Raw genomic sequence first — 20,169 nt, 5'->3', positions numbered from 1 at the left:
CTGTGTCTCTGTTAAACTTGACATTTCATGACCAAGTCGTTTGAAAGGTGGTACAGTAGCCTACATTAAATCCAAAACACAGAACTGCTTTTTTAGAAAAGCAGCGTGAAATGTATGTTAAGAGGGACCCTCGGACCTTCTCTAAGGCTGTGAGAGTCTTCTGAGGTTCGCAGCTGTTGTCTAAGGGTTCATAAATCTGCTTGGTCGCAAATGGGTTCCCCCCACCCCTCCAGACCCTTTTCGAAGTTGGTATATTCGGAGCAGGGTAATGCAAGCCCCTGGGTTACATTCCCAATAGGCAGGGCAGGGGAGGGGGGTGTAAAAATAGGTCAGGTGGTTGGGGTATCAGTGGGACTCACCAAGGGATTGAATGGTTCCGATTCTCAATATCCTAGTAGCAGAGTTCTTTGTCAGCTAGAATGGTGTGGAGTCACACAACAGCCTATGAACTTGATTTGTTCCAATACAGGTGCATGTTCTGTGCTTTTATAAAATGCCTCTGTTTGTAATTCAAATTCCGTTGAACTAATACAAATGTAACCTCGTTGAGATCACTACTGTTGGGGAAATCCTTTGCAGAATGTAGCTACAAAGGCGTGGAAACCCGTTTGAAATTAGCGACACCTCGCCACACGTCAAACCAATCAAATACCTTGCCAGGAGCTCAAAAAAAACAATTCAGTTATTCCTTCAGCTTTTTCTTCCATTTTCTTCAATGTTGCAAGCTAGCATACACAACATCTCTCTGCAAAATGGTCCTACCCGGGCGACGTACATAACAACAAAGCAACAATTCTTCTGGAATGTTGGGGGAGGGTTCTTGGAATGTAACATCCAATGAAATTGCGAGCACATTCTCCCATCGCTCGGCCCAGTTCAATCCAAACCAGACCAGCTAATCTAAAATTCTCCAGGCGTGAGATCAAAATGATTTGGAGGTATGGCTACGCAAGACTAGAAAAAAGGTCAGCTTGAGGCAAGGTCCAATGAGTGTTTTGATTTTTGATCCACATGAAATGATCATTGCCAATGTTGACATGAGATGATGAAATGATGAAACAAAATATGCGATGTTCAGCTTAAGAAGAAAAGGGATTATATAAACTTTTTATTTAAAGTATTTACAGATTTTTCTCATCCTATATATAGCACCATATTAAAGATGTGCATGAATGAAGGGGTTCAGTTTTTTTAGGATGTTGTCATTGCACGCTCTAGAAGCATAAAAGACACTTCACATTGCAGTGACATACACATGCCTTTATGATGAATTCAATGGTCTACAAAAAAGCTGTTTGTGGTTAATGAAATGAAATGCTTTGACACAGACGAAAGGATTACATGGTTTCCACCACACGTGGTTAACCCGGCCTTGTGAGGACGCCCAGCAAGGTGGTAGAAGGTTTGTTGCGCCTCATTGCCAAAGCTAGCAGGGGGCCGTCAATGGCAGTCTTTTGCAGTCGGTAGTTCTAAGGGGGCTGAATCAGCAGGCTAGCGAGCGGGTAGTCGCTCCTCTCATCTTACCCTCTGTTGGCGAACTGGATGGAGAAAGACAAAAGGAGGGGGTCAGCAGGTGAGAGAACACTGTCAGTGGTCATCCAAGAGCTGTGACACCTCAGTGACAAATTATATATATGTATATATCCCATTTAGCTGACCCTTTTAGTGGAAGCAACTTACATTGCAGTGAGTGCATACATTTTTCAGTACAGTGTATATATGGTCCCAGCAGGAATTGAACCCACAACCGAAGTGTTGTTGGCACCATGCGCCATGCTCTACCAACTGAGCCACAGAGGACCACATGCATGGTCACATGCAGAATACCAAGAGCCACTAACATCAACTGGAAATAGCTTGTATGACAGGTGTTACGACAGGACTTATAACAATGTTATGAAGGCGTTATGACCACCTCTGCCAAACATCAAATAAAAACCCTTACTGGAAGAGGGCTATAAGCTTTCGTTAATTTCTAATTTCTTGCCAAAAGTGTAACAGTAGTAAATAGTATATGATTAAACTGACAACAGTTCTGAATTCTAAATAGAACCCAAGCCCCTACACGAAAGGCACAGCTGAGAATGTGAAAGGAATGGACAGGTATATCAGAAATGGCTGAAATTCTACGTTCGGTTTTGGAAACGACGACATATCACATGGTCCTGTCTTTAGTGTGTACAAATTTGTGCTGAAGACACCGAAATGCATCCACAGTGACTATGCTGATCATGCATTAAACCATCATTTATTTGAGAGTGCTGCCCTTATTATTTACTTATTGAAATAATTGTACCTTGCCTAATCGAGGGCAAGATGGTGCTATAACCACATTGTTTATACCTATCTGATTCTTACAGATCTATTGTAGGGGCTAGGGGTCTATTGTAGGGGCGAGGGGTCTATTGTAGGGGCGAGGGGTCTATTGTAGGGGCTAGGGGTCTATTGTAGGGGCGAGGGGTCAGAAGGTAATTCAGAACATCTGCATTCGCTAGACACTCACGGAGGTCGTTGTTCCTTGTGATGGCGATGGCTGCCCGGGCGCGAGGACCCTGCTGAGTGAAGTGGTAACCGATCTTTATGATGCTAGGGTTGTTCTCCAACATCTTGGCTATCTCCATCTCCAATGAGTCTCCCAGCTTCTGTCTCTGTAGGAAGAGGGATTAAGGGGGTCGATTTCATGATTTTAATGACAAAATAGCCTACTGTAAACAACATACTGTAGTTGAACATGGGTGGGTATTTTAACAGCGATGCATCTTGCATTTTTGGGATTGAAACAAATATGGAATATGGCTTGGCTGTGGGTGCTGAATGAATAGATTTGAATGTGTTTGAACCTGACCTGGTTGTTGATCTTGATCTCTGTCAGTGTTGTATTGATGGCCAGGGCCTTGACGATGGCCATCATGCCCTCACAGGTGATGAAGTTGGACTCGATGTTGAGACTCACCAGGCCGGTGTTCTCCTCGAGCATCGCAGCGACAGCCTGGTGTAAATACAAACACATGAACATAACCACACAGGACAGGACAGGACACACGTTTGAGACAATTGCAAAGCGCAATTCAACGACTGTCGATATCTGGATTTGATTGGATGAAAATGGCGGTTAAACGTGATCCCAACACAATCTAACATCGATGTACCTGAAAAGAAATTGCATCCAGATTGAAAAGAAACATCTACTACAGTAGGACCGTCGTTAGGCGGGACCGTCGTTAGGCGGGACCGTCGTTAGGGAGGACCGTCGTTAGGGGGGACCGTCGTTAGGGGGGAACCGTCGTTAGGGGGGACCGTCGTTAGGCGGGACCGTCGTTAGGGGGGACCGTCGTTAGGGAGGACCGTCGTTAGGGGGGACCGTCGTTAGGCGGGACCGTCGTTAGGGGGGACCGTCGTTAGGCGGGACCGTCGTTAGGAAGGACCGTCGTTAGGAAGGACCAGCGTTAGGGGGGACCGTCGTTAGGGAGGACCAGCGTTAGGGAGGACCAGCGTTAGGCGGGACCGTCGTTAGGGAGGACCAGCGTTAGGGGGGACCGTCGTTAGGGAGGACCAGCATTAGGAAGGACCAGCGTTAGGGGGGACCGTCGTTAGGGAGGACCAGCGTTAGGGAGGACCGTCGTTAGGGAGGACCAGCGTTAGGGGGGACCGTCGTTAGGGAGGACCAGCGTTAGGAAGGACCAGCGTTAGGGAGGACCAGCGTTAGGGAGGACCGTCGTTAGGGAGGACCAGCGTTAGGGAGGACCAGCGTTAGGGGGGACCGTCGTTAGGCGGGACCGTCGTTAGGGAGGACCAGCGTTAGGGGGGACCGTCGTTAGGGAGGACCAGCGTTAGGAAGGACCAGCGTTAGGGAGGACCAGCGTTAGGGAGGACCAGCGTTAGGGAGGACCGTCGTTAGGGAGGACCAGCGTTAGGGAGGACCAGCATTAGGGAGGACCGTCGTTAGGGAGGACCGGCGTTAGGGAGGACCGGCGTTAGGGAGGACCGTCGTTAGGGAGGACCGGCGTTAGGGAGGACCGGCGTTAGGGAGGACCGTCGTTAGGGAGGACCGGCGTTAGGGAGGACCGTCGTTAGGGAGGACCGTCGTTAGGGAGGACCAGCGTTAGGGAGGACCAGCGTTAGGCGGGACCGTTGTTAGGGAGGACCGGCGTTAGGGAGGACCGGCGTTAGGGAGGACCGTCGTTAGGGAGGACCAGCGTTAGGGAGGACCGGCGTTAGGCGGGACCGTCGTTAGGGAGGACCAGCGTTAGGGAGGACCAGCGTTAGGGAGGACCAGCGTTAGGGAGGACCGTCGTTAGGGAGGACCGGCGTTAGGGAGGACCAGCGTTAGGCGGGACCGTCGTTAGGGAGGACCGTCGTTAGGCGGGACCGTCGTTAGGGAGGACCAGCGTTAGGGAGGACCAGCGTTAGGGAGGACCGTCGTTAGGGAGGACCGGCGTTAGGGAGGACCAGCGTTAGGCGGGACCGTCGTTAGGGAGGACCGTCGTTAGGCGGGACCGTCGTTAGGGAGGACCAGCGTTAGGGGGGACCAGCGTTAGGGAGGACCAGCGTTAGGGAGGACCAGCGTTAGGGAGGACCGTCGTTAGGGAGGACCAGCGTTAGGGAGGACCAACGCTGTAAGGCCGTGGGGAGAAACAGACAGAGTACTCACCCATGCCACAGGGTCGTTGCTTCGGGTGGCAGCGATGCTCAGAGACTCCACATAAGAGTTGCTCTTCATCGCCTCGAAGATCTCTTTCAGTGTCGGGATGGGAATGTCCTACAGAAGAAGCAGGGACACAATTGTCATTCACACGTTACGCTACTCCCCTCTACCATAGCTAAAATGGACCCGTCAAATATATATATGCCATTTATCTGATGCTTTTATCCAAAGCGATTTACATTGCAGTGAGTGCATACATTTTTCAGTATATATGGTCCCAGCAGGAATCGAACCCACAACCTAAACATTGTTAGCGCCATGCTCTACCAACTGAGCCACAGAGGACCGCAGTATGATCTCTGTTTTTACAAACATTTAGTTGTGTGATTGTGAGACAACATGGAGGCATCTTGCACAGATGATCGAGAAGACTGCCTGCCAATGCATTTAAAGATCAAGGTGGGTCTGGATCGGCACGTTAGCTAGTGCAATTAGCATGTAGCCTAAGGTGCTACTGGCCTCACCTTGATGTTGTTGAGGTTGACGTCAGTCAGGCCACTGTCGTTGTCCTGGATCCTTCTGAGGGTGTCCTCTACGTTTGTGGGGTTGGGGGGCTCATCTGGGAAGATCTTGAATGCATCTGGCTTTACGACGCCTGCGCACACACACACACACACACACACACACACACACACACACACACACACACACACAGGTTATGGTACTGCGATGATAAAAAAAGAAAAGCGTTCCATTCCAGCCAGCCATTAAATCTGATCTAACTCAGTTGATAATAACGTGACGTAGAACCGTTAGTTCAGTACTGAAGCCATCTGATGTACTGTGTAGTCAGTAGTAGTGAGTGTCATTCCCCCACACACTCCATTTGGTAAAGTTGACCTTCATCAGCTTGTCAAAATTGCATGCTGTTTCAGTCTTTTTCCTCCAAACGGGAACAAATACTGAACAAATGTTCTGATCTAATGGACGACCCATCATACGTACTGTTGATGCCCTCTGTGTTGGCAATGGTGCCGGTGGTGCCCAGGGCATCGTAGTACTGCTTGTTGCTCATCAGCGTGTACATTCCCAGGATGGCTGGAAGAACAAACGGAACAATGTGAAACATTCTGGAACATTCTGGAATTGAATCGAACATTTGGCCCCTGTTTCAGTAAGAACATATGTATTTTAGGACATATACAGTTCTGGGGAAAGACTTAGCTCTTAGTTTACATTTTTACATTTACATTTATGGCATTTAGCAGACGCCGTTATCCAAAGCGACTTACAACAAATACATTTGTCTAAGTAAGTGAATCATCTATCCATCAGTCATCATAAGATAAAGTCATCAATGCTCAGACCAGGGGCCATAGGCAGTCACAATGCTAGAAGAAGGATTTTTTTTTTTAATTATTATTAACAGGAGAGAAACTTGTACAGGGGGTTAGTGGAGGTGAAGAGGTCTTTAGGAGGGACCGTTAAGATGTAGTTCTTAGTTCTTACTTCTAAGAATTTGTATTGTTGGTTGTGATTTGCTGCACTCAAGGACAGTAATACTTGTTTAATATCTTTGGCTGTGGTGTACTGTAGGTGTTCATTCAGTGACATCATTCAAATACATGAAAGTAAAGCGTGCATATCAGATTTCTTCAATTAAACAGAATTTATGATGGCTGTCATGGCAGGGATCTAAGTAATTAATCAAACAGCTATTTATTACTGAAATGGATAACTATGACTCGAATTAAAGTTCAGGTGACTACAATGCTTTATGAGAGCTGTTTTGACAGGCGTCTTTGCCAATTATTCTGTAACAACATGTACTGTAGACCTAGGCCTCAATTCAATCAAGTGCAGATTTTCCAGATGAACTAAGATAGGATTCCTCTTTTGAAGCATGTTCGATCTGTAGAGATTTCTGTAGACATTAATTTTTAATTAAAACATGTTGAGTCTACACATATATTACTGCTGCAAAATAAGAACCCTGGAAGTTTGTTATCTGCAAATCATTGGGGCCTTAGTGTAAACATTTTAAAATGACTGCACCCTTGCCTAGAGTACACTGTGGAGTACCTTTAAACTGTTAAACAAAAAGCTCTAGGTATTTGCCATGTTATGCATGTGCCTACAATGTGTGTCTGCTTTACCAGATAAGGATATTGTAGCCTGTACTCAAGTCCAGAGAGAGAGAGAGAAAGAGAGAGAGGGAGAGAAAGAGAGAGAGGGAGAGAAAGAGAGAGAGAGGGAGAGAGAGAGAGCTGGGTCACAGTCCTTAATCTCATTGTCTCCAGGCCCTGAGGACGTTAAGACATCTGACATTTATGCCAGCGATGCAGAGACACACCAAAGCCCAGTGTTATTCTTGCTGATGACATGACATGATAACTGTCATGACATGATAACGTGTGTGTTTGATACCATTCCTTATTCCATTCCATGCATTACAATGAGCCCGTCCTCCCATTTCTACCTCCACCAGCCTCCCCTGGTTTGGGTGCATATATAGACACAGAGGACACTGTGTCATCCAGTGAAACCATGCCCAGGGGGAAATTCCCACTATGCGTATGCAAGTTAGTGCTGCTAAGCACATCTAATTATACAACATGGGACGCAGTACAATGGCCACCTAAAAATATACGATCAGTACAGTTAATTTGTGTTGCTGTATTGCTTCAAATTACCAGCAGAGGGCAGCACCCTGAATGCCTCTCTTCCTATTATTACGTCCGCCCCATCTCCACCAAAGTGTGTCACACATCAACTGCTGTGACAGCAAACCCCCAACCCCCCCCCACCCCAACCCCCCAACCCATAGCAGAGAACCATGGGTAGGGCCCTTGTGAGGACAGAGAAATCAGAGAGAGACAGCTGCTTGGTGGGCTCCAATGCGCCGCGAGGCCAACGTCACCCGAACCCGACCTTCAGTCTCCCTACTGTGTCTACAGTAGCCTTACAGTAACCAGCCTGCCTCCCAATAACAACAAAAATCCCAAAAATGCCAGTTTGTTGATATTTATAGTGTGAATGAAAAATAAACGGCAATTAAATCTCTACAGAGGTCCTCCCCCTCATCCCTCCCTCCCTCCCTCCCTCCCTCCCTCCCTCCCTCAACTGGCGGAGCCAGCCAGCTATGCTATTGTGGATTCAGCTCTCTCTCTCTCTCTCTCGCTCTCTCTCTCTGTCTCTCTCTGTCTCTCTCTCTCTCTCTCTCTCTCTCTCTCTCTCTCTCTCTCTCTCTCTCTCTCTCTCACTCCAAAATGGAGGGAAAAAAAAACCTAAACAAAAGACTGACAGAGGCTAAAGAAGGTTTAATCCTCATCTGGACGGCATCCAGGGTTAAAACTGCGTTCTCAATGAGAGGCCACTGACAGGATAATCTATGTGGACACACGGTCCAGACTCCCCCACTGTCTCCCCCCACTGTCACTTTCCGGATGCCTATGCTCGCTTTGCCGTTAATGGAAAAGCTTTGCAGGTTTGTACTGGTTAGGAAGCCTGCCTGCAGGACTGCATCAGGCCCCCTCTGGGCTACACAGTGGATGGGTATGAATGGTAACAGGGCACACTGGGGTGCTTTTAGCTCTGAAGTGAAATGTAGTGGAAGGAATGGGTCCTATTTTGGAAGATGAGTGCAGGATTCGAACTTTAGAAAGTGTGGGTTTATTGGTTGTAGAGTGAAATCTGAATGTATGTGGATTATGTATGCCCATGGTTGGATTGGTCAGAGGGGGCTACCTCAATGACGAAGACATAAACTAGAAGTTAAACATATACCGTTTGTGCTATTTGCGTGAAATCCACCAATATCAAATTTAACTATAAATACATCTCTGTGTTGTCGTTTTTCAAAATATTGGCATTGAACAAATTCTGCGGATGCACTAAATGACGACTAAGTCCTTGTTAGGAGTTGTTAGGAGGTGAAACAACGCACACAGAGTTAGTGTGGACAAAAAAATCTGAGGGAAACACCAAAAACGGATGTTCAAGCTAAAAATAAATACATTGATTTACTCAACGGGGGGGAAATTGTAGGTCCAATATTGTGGGTTTTAAAATGTCTACCTCTTGTTTGGTGTAAATGGATACAGCCCAGTATCAGTGCCCAACAGGCAACTCTTTGACCCCCCCCCCCCTCCCCCAATCTCTCTTTCCACTCCTCCCTTCTTTTGGTGGCCCTTGGCCAGCTTATTTTTGTGTTGCTGAGCAGAGGGAATTGGAGCCCAACCATGCCATGTCCCACATCCCATAGCTCCCCATGTCTGTCTGTGAGGGAGCTGGTCTTTGATGCAGTGACACAACATGGGCCAACGAGCAATGGAACAAAATATAGGCCTGCGTGAACACAATGGATAAATGTCGGCCAGTAAAACAATGCAGCCACAGTTGGGGCCACAACATAGTATGTCACAATGGGACAGTATGAACCTGCCGGATTCTGCCTATACAGTGTCACAATTGGTCCCTCCTAAAGACCTCTTCACCCCAACTACCTCCCTGTACAAAGTAAATTTTCCTTCATTTAGCATTGTGACTGTCTATGGCCCCTGGTCCGAGCATTGATTGCTTTATCTTATGATGACTGATGGATAGATGATTCACTTACTTAAGCAAATGTATTTGTTGTAAGTCGCTTTGGATAAATGCCATAAATGTAAATGTAAAACAATTGAAGCAGTATGAGCCTACATCATAGAGGGGAAGCATAGCCTACAACTCTATGTATAAGTGATCACAATAATTATGAGCTTACATCATAGTGGAACATTGTAGACCTACTGTATTTCACAGCATCAGCCTACATCATAATAAGTATGAGCATTCCCTACATCACAATGAAACGGTGTGGTTCTAGATTCTAGTGGAACAGTGTGGCCCTACATCACAATGAAACCGTGTGTTCAAAAAGGAACAGTAAAGGCTACATTACAATGACCCGGTTTCATTATGACGTCGCACTGTAAACAATGTACATTTAGACAGGATAAATGCTGCTAACCAGGCTAACATTTAAAATGACAAACAATTCCAACAACCATTTACACAATATCATTTGAGTATGTTTTGAATATCGTTCCAGGTAGGCCGACTCGGGGCACAGAAACTAAAGGCTGATTTACCAGTTTCAGTTGAAATGAAACACACTGAGGGTTAGCCAAGCTTGGGACCTGGTTGAAATGAAACACATTGAGGGTTAGCCAAGCTTGGGACCTGGTTGAAATGAAACACATTGAGGGTTAGCCAAGCTTGGGACCTGGTTGAAATGAAACACATTGAGGGTTAGCCAAGCTTGGGACCTGGTTGCCATATATAAGGGTTAGGGTTAGGGTTAGTATCAGGGCTAACCCTAACCCTAACCCTAACCCTAACCCTGATTTACCTAGTTGAAATGAAACACATTGAGGGTTAGCCAAGCTTGGGACCTGGTTGCCATATATAAGCAACAATGTGAGGTAAAGTTGGAGTTTTAAAAGAACTGCTTTATGTACAAATAAAAACCAATGATAAGCCCTTCTTACTGACATAAAAGACAATATATATCACAGACCGAGATAAAAGATAGTTCAACAGACTATCCCTGGAGATTAACTACAGAGCAGAGGGATAAACCAACTCTAACAGGTTTAGAACTGAGGCTGCCATGTGCAAGTAAATTGTGTCACCATAATCAATGACAGGGAGGGGAAAAAAAAACAAAAAAAAGACAGAAAGACAGTAAGAGTTTATATATACTTGTAATCAATATAACGGGATTTAGAGAAAAACATGAAGAACAGCCTGCCGACTGATGACCACACCAATGGCAGGTAAGGAGGGCATCAAAACTGCACAATGCTGTTTCTTATCCAGAGAGGTCACAATGTAATTTTTTAACTAAGGAAGCAGCAGAGAAGGTGCTATGTCCAGACCTAAAACCTGACCTGGACCACATATGAGGATTGATAACTTTATTATTTGTGCTAAGCAGGAATGCCTTGAGAGAGGACGGTTATTATTAAGGTTGCTGGGATCACCCTTCTCACAAAGAAGGAGTACATTAGCCCCCTTCCACACTTTGGGAATGGTACCAGAGTACCGGTACCAGAACCAGAGAGAATTGTCACGTTAAAAATATGAAGCTATTAAAAAGGGCAGACGTTTAACATCAATTTTACATAAAACATCAAACACTTCCCTGGCAGAAACACAACGGATGGAGAATTTAGGGTCATCACCAGCCAGCAGGGAACCTATCAGGCTTTCAGCCTGAACAGGAAACCTAGCCAAAGCTATCTGTCTGATCTGGGATATTTACATCTGTCTTTCTTTCATATGAAAGCCTGCAGAGATAAAATGTTGGTTGAAGGCATATTTTTTATCTGTAATGATGTTAGAATTGTATAACACTTGTTGAGGTAGAGAGGGAGAGAGCTATTGCACTTGAGTGATTTAACCGCATCCAAAATGTAGCTGGGTCAACTCCAAAATCAGAGATAGTGTTTGGATAGTAACTTGATTTAGCCCTGTTAAACTGTGGGGAGAGTATCGTCTGCCTCCTGTACAGACTGTAATAGTGCATACTGGGCAAGCAGTGTAGTAGAGATGGCGCTGTGACACAAACAAAAACACACACTGTGTTTGTGTGTCGTCTGTGTGTGTGTGTGTGTGTGTGTGTGTGTGTGTGTGTGTGTGTGTGTGTGTGTGTGTGTGTGTGTGTGTGTGTGTGTCGTCTCTGTGTGTCTCACCTGCGATGTCACACATCTCAGCGTCAGTGGCATTCTTCAGGGCCTCCTCCAGCTCAGGCTCCAGGGTGATCTGCTCACTGTCTGGGATCCTGCCTGAGCCTGGCTTAGGAACAAAAGTCTTCCCTAGAGAGAGAGGGAGATAGAAACAGATACAGGGAGGGAGGGAGGGAGGGAGGGAGGGAGGGAGGGAGAGAGAGAGAGAGAGAGAGAGAGAGAGAGAGAGAGTCAAATCTACTGAGCTGTACCGTTCTAGATCAGTGATCATCACTTTATTTTCTACCAGAAACCAATTAGCAGCATGGCACACAAGGGTTTTTGTTCAATATGCAGTTGAGGGTTAGAGTAATACAGTTATTGTCTTTGTAGGGATTTTATATACTATACTGTACCCTTCATTAAGATTATGAGGAATTATGACATTATGTAATATGTCCCGTACATAGAATTTGTCTTGTTTTGGGAAGAGCAATATTTGGATCATGCTTCCCAAAACAGTAGTAAGCCTAGGCTTATACTGTAGGGCTTTGTGGCTAAACCCCAATGAAGTCTACTTTCCATTGAATAAAGTGGTGCATGATGTTTTAAAAGTCACGAAAAATACACACGTTTGAAGGAAATCACTTTAAAAAAAAAAAAATAATAATAAAGTTGGAAACATTGTATTGTATTTTAGACACACCTGCAGTACTCTGGTTATGTATTACTCTGTTATGCAGCTGTGGTGTTACTGCTATGCAGCTGTGGTGTTAATGTTATGTAGCTGTGGTGCTACTGTTATGTAGCTGTGGTGTTAATGTTATGTAGCTGTGGTGTTAATGTTATGTAGCTGTGGTGTTACTGCTATGCAGCTGTGGTGTTAATGTTATGTAGCTGTGGTGTTAATGTTATGTAGCTGTGGTGCTACTGTTATGTAGCTGTGGTGTTAATGTTATGTAGCTGTGGTGCTACTGTTATGTAGCTGTGGTGTTAATGTTATGTAGCTGTGGTGCTACTGTTATGTAGCTGTGGTGCTACTTTTATGTAGCTGTGGTGCTACTGTTATGTAGCTGTGGTGCTACTGTTATGTAGCTGTGGTGCTACTTTTATGTAGCTGTGGTGCTACTGTTATGTAGCTGTGGTGTGCAGCCGAGCATCACACTCCTACCTTTCTTCTCCCCAGTGAAGGGCACCAGGTCGTCCCTGTCCTCGTGCTCCAGAGCCTGCTTCTCTAAGTGATCCAGCAGGGCGTCACGGTCAAACTGCCCTGTCGAAGTCTTCTTCGTCTGGTCACGCTGGCGGTACCCGGCTGGCAGGATGGCATTCTGGGAAAGGGGGACAGCGGCGAGGGAAGGTCAGAGGGCATGTGGACATGCTGGGGAGTTCTGGGAAATTGTACTTTAGGAAAGGGTACAGTATGCATGGATGTCCCAAGACCCAAGACCTTCTAAGACCCAAGGCCTTCTAAGACCCAAGGCCTTCTAAGCACAAACACATTTAGAGAATGGGTTTACAAGACACCTATTACGTTACTTAATTCCTTGAGATATTGAATGTCCTTAAGGCTTATTCCTAGACTATTCCAGTTGAGAGAACGGTACAACATAAGAACAAGTGACGGCTGTTTGTATACAGTAAAACAATATGTGTTGGTGTCCTACTACAGTACGTTTAACACTGTAGGGCTTGTGTGGTTGTAGTGCACGTATATCATGCGTACATCAATGTCCTTTGTGTTTCGAACCTACACTTTGGCATGTCAATCAATGAGCTTACAATCACTTTACATTGTGTGTCCCTCAGTCTGTGCACCCCAACTCATATTTTCCTCACTATGGGTTCCTCTCAATCTGTATTCCCCCGCCCCACCATCTAACACCATGTTCTATGAGCTTCTTGGGGGGGGGGGGGGGGGCCTCCATACCTCAGGGTCCATCTCCTGCAGCTCATCCTCCAGCTTCTCCAGCTCCTCTGGGCTGAGGCCCTTGAGGATGGCATCCTCATCAATGTCCCGGGGGTCACTCTTCGACATGTCTGAAGGCTGGCTGGACTCCTAGAGCACACACATACACACACTCACACACACCGCTCCACACACCCCTGAAGGAGAGGGCACTGTCTGGGAGGAGAGGAGAGAGGGAAGGAAGGAAGGAAGGAAGGAAGGAGGGAACACACTGGTGAGACAGGGATATTTGAGTTTGTAGCTGAAAGATGGGGCATGCTATGACCTATCACATTTGCAGCCATGCTATGACATTTGTATTGTAATAGGCATGTAATAGCATGTAATAGGCATGTTTACTTTTTGTTAAATTTAGTATATTACTGTAGGGGGCAATAAAAACCAATAATGGAGGTAAAAATGGTATCTGTGACTTTGATTCCCTAGTGGCAACTCAAATTACTCCAAACACATTCAGCCAAGAGGCAAAACAAATAACAAACAAGATCCATCTCCTCAGTTTCCAGTGCAGGTAAGCACTTTGGACTGGTGATGAAAGCCACAGATAGCACCTCATTTGATTGTAGACCTTAGTACAGTTGGATGACAAACTCAAATCCGTGTATTCATCTAGAGTGAATGGCTGTTTATGATTTATGATTGTTCCCACTTCTATATGCATGCAGAATCACTGTGCCAGTGCTTCTCCCCTTCTGCTGCCCGGCTGTATGACAGTATGATGTTAATTATAACTGCATTTACAATGATCAACACACAATACACAGGGGAGTCCCACAGTGCACAGTAGTGCACACACACTTCCACAGTATGTGCACACATGCCACAACACACAAACACCCCAACACTTGGACTGCAAATGTATGTTTTCACCCAAATTCAAACTGCACACTGAACACACTACAACAGTCTTGCTATAGATTCAAATAGGAGCATGAAAGAGAGAGAGAGAGAGAGAGAGAGAGAGAGAAAGAAAGAAAGTAAAAAGAGGGAGAGAGAGAGAGAGCATACGTTCTTTGCTATTCTTAGTTCCAGTGCAATGAGCTCGGGGGTTTAGAGTTACAGAGCAGAGGAGAGCAGAAAGGAGAAGGGTAAAAACTGCCTTCCCTTATTTATCACTGGCTGACACACGTATGCGGTCCCACCCCAAACCCCTGCTACACCCATCGCTGAGCAGACACCACTAGAGCCCAAACCCCTGCTACACCCATCGCTGAGCAGACACCACTAGAGCCCAAACCCCTGCTACACCCATCGCTGAGCAGACACCACTAGAGCCCAAAACGCTGCTCTAGGCTCAGTCTCCAACAGGGGAGAGACTGCTGGAGGTAGAAATCGGAGGACGGACTCATTGTAATGCATGGAACGGAATGAGGAATGGTATCAAGCAAGCGTCCTCTGATTTCTACCTCCGCCAGCCTCCCCTGGTCTCCAACACACCCTGGGGACTGGAGTTCAAGCTTGAAACATTTGCAAAGCCTGGAAACCCGGGAGAGGAAATAGCACAACAATAGCATAGCCTACCATATATGCTTTATACCTCAGGCAAAACGGGTGACTCATTGCATGAGTAATGCTGCTCTCAGATTCGGGGTCAAATGAATCCATGACCATTTTCATTACAAATACAGTACCATTTTAGCCGGTTTACAATTCAGGAAATGCTCTCAAATTCAAGTCAGGAGGAGTGGACTCTGTCCAGGCCACAAGTTATTAAAAAACAATATGAAAATGTATTTGCATGATCAACTTCTAGGAGGGTGATTAGATTCAGGAAAGGAGTGAGGTGTTTCACTCTGTGGACATTCCCCGCAATTCAGTTACATCTTGTGATAGTCCATAATTCTATGTTACACCACCTGGGAGCCATTCAAGGGGTAATGTTAAGCAACGTCACATCTATAAGTCAAGAACACAACACCTAATACGTCCATCAATAGAAAGCCATTGTATGTATGCTGGACCTCTCCACTGACCTGATTGTTGGGCCCCTACTGTGTATCGACAGATCCGGTTACAATGTCAAACTTTATAAGAGTAGACAAACTCATACACACACACGCACTCACGCACGCACACACACATGCACGCACGTGTGTGTGTGTGTGTGTGTGTGTGTGTGTGTGTGTGTGTGTGTGTGTCTGTGATGAATCAGTGATTTATCAGTAAATGATCCTAGAATTGAAAGGCATAAGACTGAAGGTAAGACTTGTAAACCTAATGGAGTGTTGCTCATTTCTTTCAGAGATCGACACCATAAACTGGTGGAGGAGTTGAGGCACTGGTGGAGGAGTTGAGGCACTGGTGGAGGAGTTGAGGCACTGAGATCTTACTGCAATTCATTGATGATAATGAGAGAGGGAAACCGGCACCTGAGGATGTTTGTGTGTGAGTGTGTGTGTGTGTGTGTGTGTGTGTGTGTGTGTGTGTGTGTGTGTGTGTGTGTGTGTGTGTGTGTGTGTGTGTGTGTGTGTGTGTGTGTGTGTGTGTGCTGCACGGGCCCATGTACGCGTGTGTTCCACAGGCACCTCGTCATCGGCACAGTGCTGCTCTAATGCGTAAAGCCAGTGACACAAACACCAGGTCAGACAGCTGAGTGTGGAGGAGGTTGGCGGAGATTAAGAGCAGAAGGAGTAAAACGCTGGAGCCTGTGCCACAACTACTGTGCTCTGGAGATAAGACTCAGAAAAACGCCTTTTAATCACTCTGAAGTACCCTAGAGGGAGTCCAATACAGTAGACTACTTCGTTCATAGTGTAGGTACAATTCAAGCTTGCCTATATAAAGCAGTAACAAATCTTAGCTATGTACTGTAATGTGTATCGCTGTCTTATTTTACCAAGTGAATTAAGACATTGAGCTGAAGCATGGGGAAACATCCAAACAGGGATCATGTCTGATCTAACTATAGTCGAGCCCTTGAGCTGTGGGTTTTGTTTGAATGGATACATTGAATGGCTGCCTGGGTTTAGGACATGTCTGCTTCAGAATAAATCTCAGGTGATCAATCACAAATGATCAGTAAAGTAAGGTAAAAAAAAAAAGACAGTCATTGATAGCCAAAAACTATTGAATGTAAACCACTAAAAAATCGTATCTATGTGAGATGCCTGTTTCATGTAATTGATTCATAATATAAATTGGATGTCATTGTGAAACCAAAATGTTTTCAAGAACCCTTGAACATATTGTGAAAAAAAAAAACACATGACAAGTGTCCCAAAAGGGACACCATCCCCTGTCATGTTGTGTTTTGCTTTGACACTTTAATGAGCATGTCCCATATTGCAGAATGAATGCACAGCTGTCCATAGAATTCCCACTGGGTTTCTATGGGAACCAAAACAGTAGAGTGGAGTAGAACAGACTCGTCGTTGTCACCTGCCACAGCCAGCTGGCCCACAACATTTCTTTCCAGTTGTAATCTGAACCATTTATTTCACCTGGGTTGAAACTAGGTTGATTCTCTTGCAAAAGAGAGACATTTCATTTCAACAAATCTTGTTGCATATGTGTGTCTTATGTTCGACTGTTAGCCTTTAACTTGGGGTTTAGCCAATCAAAACAACCTGAAGCAACTACAACTACAGTTGTTTATAGAGGAAGTGGAACAAAATAACTGAATTCAATAAAATAAATGTTTCATCATGGAAAATTACAGACTGATGAAAACTATTGAGGTTGTATGAGGATTGCCACAGACACACTGTACTGCGTGACATGCCACTGTGAAAATGTCACAGGCAATTATTACGCACACTTTGATTACCATTGACTAGAGCGTACCGTAAACACTGGCCTGAGATGGCAGCTCAACTTAAGGCCCCTCCTAACCTACACTATGAGAGGGGACTAAAATGCCTGGCTTCCATACCTCACAGAGGCTTGTATGTTCTTTCTCCTGTAGGGAAAGGATGATAAGCCCTCCTTATCCACCTTATAAAACAGTCTTTACGACGGACACCGAACACCATTCTGGTTAATCATGGGGATTGTGAGGAGAATGCTGGTCATAAAAACACCAGTGGGAACCACCAGACTGGTACGACCCCCGTGAAACCCTCAGGGTTGCCATGGTTGTTATTAGATGGTGTCACTGTTGTGTAGAGGTAGCTCAGCCCCAGTGACGTGCAGTACCAGTCAAAGGTTTGGACACAGACTTGCCAAGAGTGTGCAAAGCTGTCATCAAAGCAAAAGGCGGCTACTTTGAAGAATCTAAAATATGAAACATATGCTGGTTTGTTTAACACTTTTTTTGTTTACTACATAATTCCATATGTGTTCCTTCATAGTTTTGATGTCTTCAATATTAATCTACAATGTAGAAAATAATTTTAAAAAGAAATAAACAAAAACCATTGAATGAGAAGGTGTGTCCAAACCTTTGACTGGTACTGTGTGTTTCTGACCAGTCTCATTACGTTGTGTTGTTGGTTTGTGCAGGTTGACTAAAAGCGAGTGGTACTTTGGGGCCAAACTAAGTGTTCAGACGGTCATGTTTTGCTTTGAATTCACAAGGCCCCCCAAGTCACAGAGGAGCACAGCGGTGCAAAAACAAAAATCAGTCTTGATTGCCATCCTCATCCTCATCTTGATTCACGAGTGAAAAATTCATTTTTAGATCTTGATGTACAGTCTTGGTCAGGCCACAGCGAGTCTGTAGCGCTCTACCTGCTGGGCAAACCATGTGACACTGTGTGGCTGGAGAGACCATTAGAGGCCAAGCCCAAAGTTCTCAAGCAGTGAGTCACTCCTTCGGTTGACAGGTCAGAAGATTTGACACTATTTGTGGGCGGACTCCTCCAGCTCTTGCAGCCCAAGTGCAAAATTCCAAATCAGCCCCAGCTTAATTTTAGCTTCACAAGTCAGCTACTTCCAACGGTGTAAATCTGCCCCGGCTTCAGTGGCGCCTTCACCACACGCTGGAGTTACCTTTGGAGGTCCAAGAGCAACTTGTCTGAGAATATCTGCTCCTGTCCAATATGGATGTTTTTCTTAGTGAACAAGTAGGAGGTAAAGGTGACTGTTGACATTTAAACGCTCCTAAAATGATCCTTTCTAGCAGCTAACCCTGACCCTAACTGCTCTTAGCAACAGATACGATTTCTCATTGTGTTCAATACAACTGTAGCAACAGTACCGCACACTACAGTGGTGACAAGCCACCAATGTGACACTCTTCATAAAGTGAAAATAGGTGAAGATGTTTTTCATAGTCAATACTTCTATTCAGCAAATGTTTGAAGAAAGGGAAAGAATTACAAAAAAGGGATACCTACAGTATCTCTACTCTCTGTTCAGCACAGCAACAGACATTGTAATTCGTTTCCATGCGTTCCTAAGCTGCCATCCTTAGCCAGAGTCAGGAAACACGTTCCTCTTTAACACAAATCTGCCACAAGGCCCCCATAGACAACTTGATCCATCGGTACAGCTATTCAAATGTCAGGTGCTCCAGTTGAGTTAGCTGGGGGTGGAGTAGGGGGCTGGGGGGGGGGGCAGTAGGGGGGCACTCTTTAATTCTAGTGCCCCCTGAGAAAACAGCGCAAAAGCCCCCCATGACGAATCAATCGCAAAGAGATGACTTAACCCCAACATGCCAGTCAAATAGCTCCATTTGAGTGACAATGCTTCTAGTTAAGGACCCCAGTGGACTGTCAGCTGTGAAGTTGTGGCCAAAGTAATCCAAGACAATTCAAAGACCCAGAATAGGACAACTGAGGTGAAGCAACTTATTCAAGCAAATGCAACATACTACACAACCACTGTACAACAAAGCAATCAAATACATCTGCCATGAAAAGTTAGTCTATGTTATTATTGTTGAATAACATTCGCCCACTCTGCACTCTAACCACACACACACACACACACACACACACACACACACACACACACACACACAGGCACAGAGGCACATTGGGAGAAGCGTAGCCCCAAAGCCAGAGAGAGAGAGATTAACAAAAAGGGAAGCCCTTCATGCCAACTGTATCCCCCCAGTCCAGAGAGAGAGAAGCAGCCTCCCACCTACCTTCACAGAGTCGCAGTGCCGGAGCCCCTCTACAAGGCAACGCCTGCTGTTGGAACCAGAGAAAGTCTATCTCTTTTTTCTTTCTCCCTCCCACTCGTTTTCTTTTTTCTAACTCACCCCCTCCTCTCCCCTCTCTCTCTCTCTCTCTCTCTCTCTCTCTCTCTCTCCCCCCTCTCTCTCTTTCTCCCCCCCCCCTCTCTCTCCCCCCTCTCTCTGGTTTGCCAGCCTCCTATGCTGAGATAGGGGTACTGGCAGTACTTTGAGAGGTCAGCATTTTATTATTTTGGCTTTGCAAGAGTCCCTGTGAATCACAGTGGAGAGGGGGAGGGAGAGAGAGAAAGGGAGGGAGGGAGGGAGGGAGGGAGAGAGGGAGGGGAGCGATGAATCCATGTGCTTATCAGTGACTCAATTAACACGGGGTGCATACACAGATAGGGAATGGTCCTAACCCTAACCCATACACAGATAGGGAATGGTCCTAACCCTAACCCTAACCCATACACAGATAGGGAATGGTCCTAACCCTAACCCATACACAGATAGGGAATGGTCCTAACCCTAACCCTAACCCATACACAGATAGGGAATGGTCCTAACCCTAACCCTAACCCATACACAGATAGGGAATGGTCCTAACCCTAACCCATACACAGATAGGGAATGGTAACACAGATAGGGAATTGTCCTAACCCTAACCCTAACCCATACACAGATAGGGAATGGTCCTAACCCTAACCCATACACAGATAGGGAATGGTAACACAGATAGGGAATGGTCCTAACCCTAACCCTAACCCATACACAGATAGGGAATGGTCCT

At 45.6% G+C, this 20,169-nt stretch overlaps 1 protein-coding gene across 2 annotated transcripts; it reads right to left on the bottom strand.

The window, feature by feature from the left end:
- Positions 1–1,079: 1,079 nt before the first annotated feature.
- tmod4 (tropomodulin 4 (muscle)) lies at positions 1,080–19,407 on the bottom strand. Of its 2 annotated transcripts, none has more exons than XM_083678199.1 (10): positions 19,350–19,407; positions 13,283–13,477; positions 12,527–12,683; positions 11,383–11,505; positions 5,651–5,743; positions 5,170–5,300; positions 4,652–4,759; positions 2,846–2,989; positions 2,504–2,648; positions 1,080–1,538 (listed from the first exon to the last, which is right to left on the bottom strand). In XM_083678199.1, exons 2-10 carry the CDS (start codon positions 13,388–13,390, stop codon positions 1,516–1,518), a joined length of 1,032 nt encoding a protein of 343 aa, XP_083534325.1. In that variant the 5' UTR covers positions 13,391–13,477; positions 19,350–19,407; the 3' UTR covers positions 1,080–1,515. The 2 variants fall into 2 exon arrangements, with proteins under 2 accessions (XP_083534325.1, XP_083534326.1); XM_083678200.1 differs by having other exon boundaries at positions 13,283–13,473; positions 19,350–19,372.
- Between the last annotated feature and the right edge of the window lie 762 nt (positions 19,408–20,169).

This window comes from Argentina silus (assembly GCF_951799395.1).
Source record: "Argentina silus genome assembly, chromosome: 10".
Classification (NCBI taxonomy): Eukaryota; Metazoa; Chordata; class Actinopteri; order Argentiniformes; family Argentinidae; genus Argentina; species Argentina silus.
The sequence above is the reverse complement of the archived record's forward strand: the minus strand, read 5'-3'. Positions and strand labels throughout refer to the sequence as shown.

Bases quoted from the DNA above. Each gene is read 5' to 3' on its own strand.
- tmod4 (XM_083678199.1), bottom strand. From the start codon at position 13,390: ATGTCGAAGAGTGACCCCCGGGACATTGATGAGGATGCCATCCTCAAG. The intron at 12,684-13,282 runs GTATGGAGGCCC...CCCCTTTCCCAG, and splicing joins TGCAGGAGATGGACCCTGAG to AATGCCATCCTGCCAGCCGG. The intron at 5,744-11,382 runs GTGAGACACACA...TTGTTCTTCCAG, and splicing joins TGAGATGTGTGACATCGCAG to CCATCCTGGGAATGTACACG.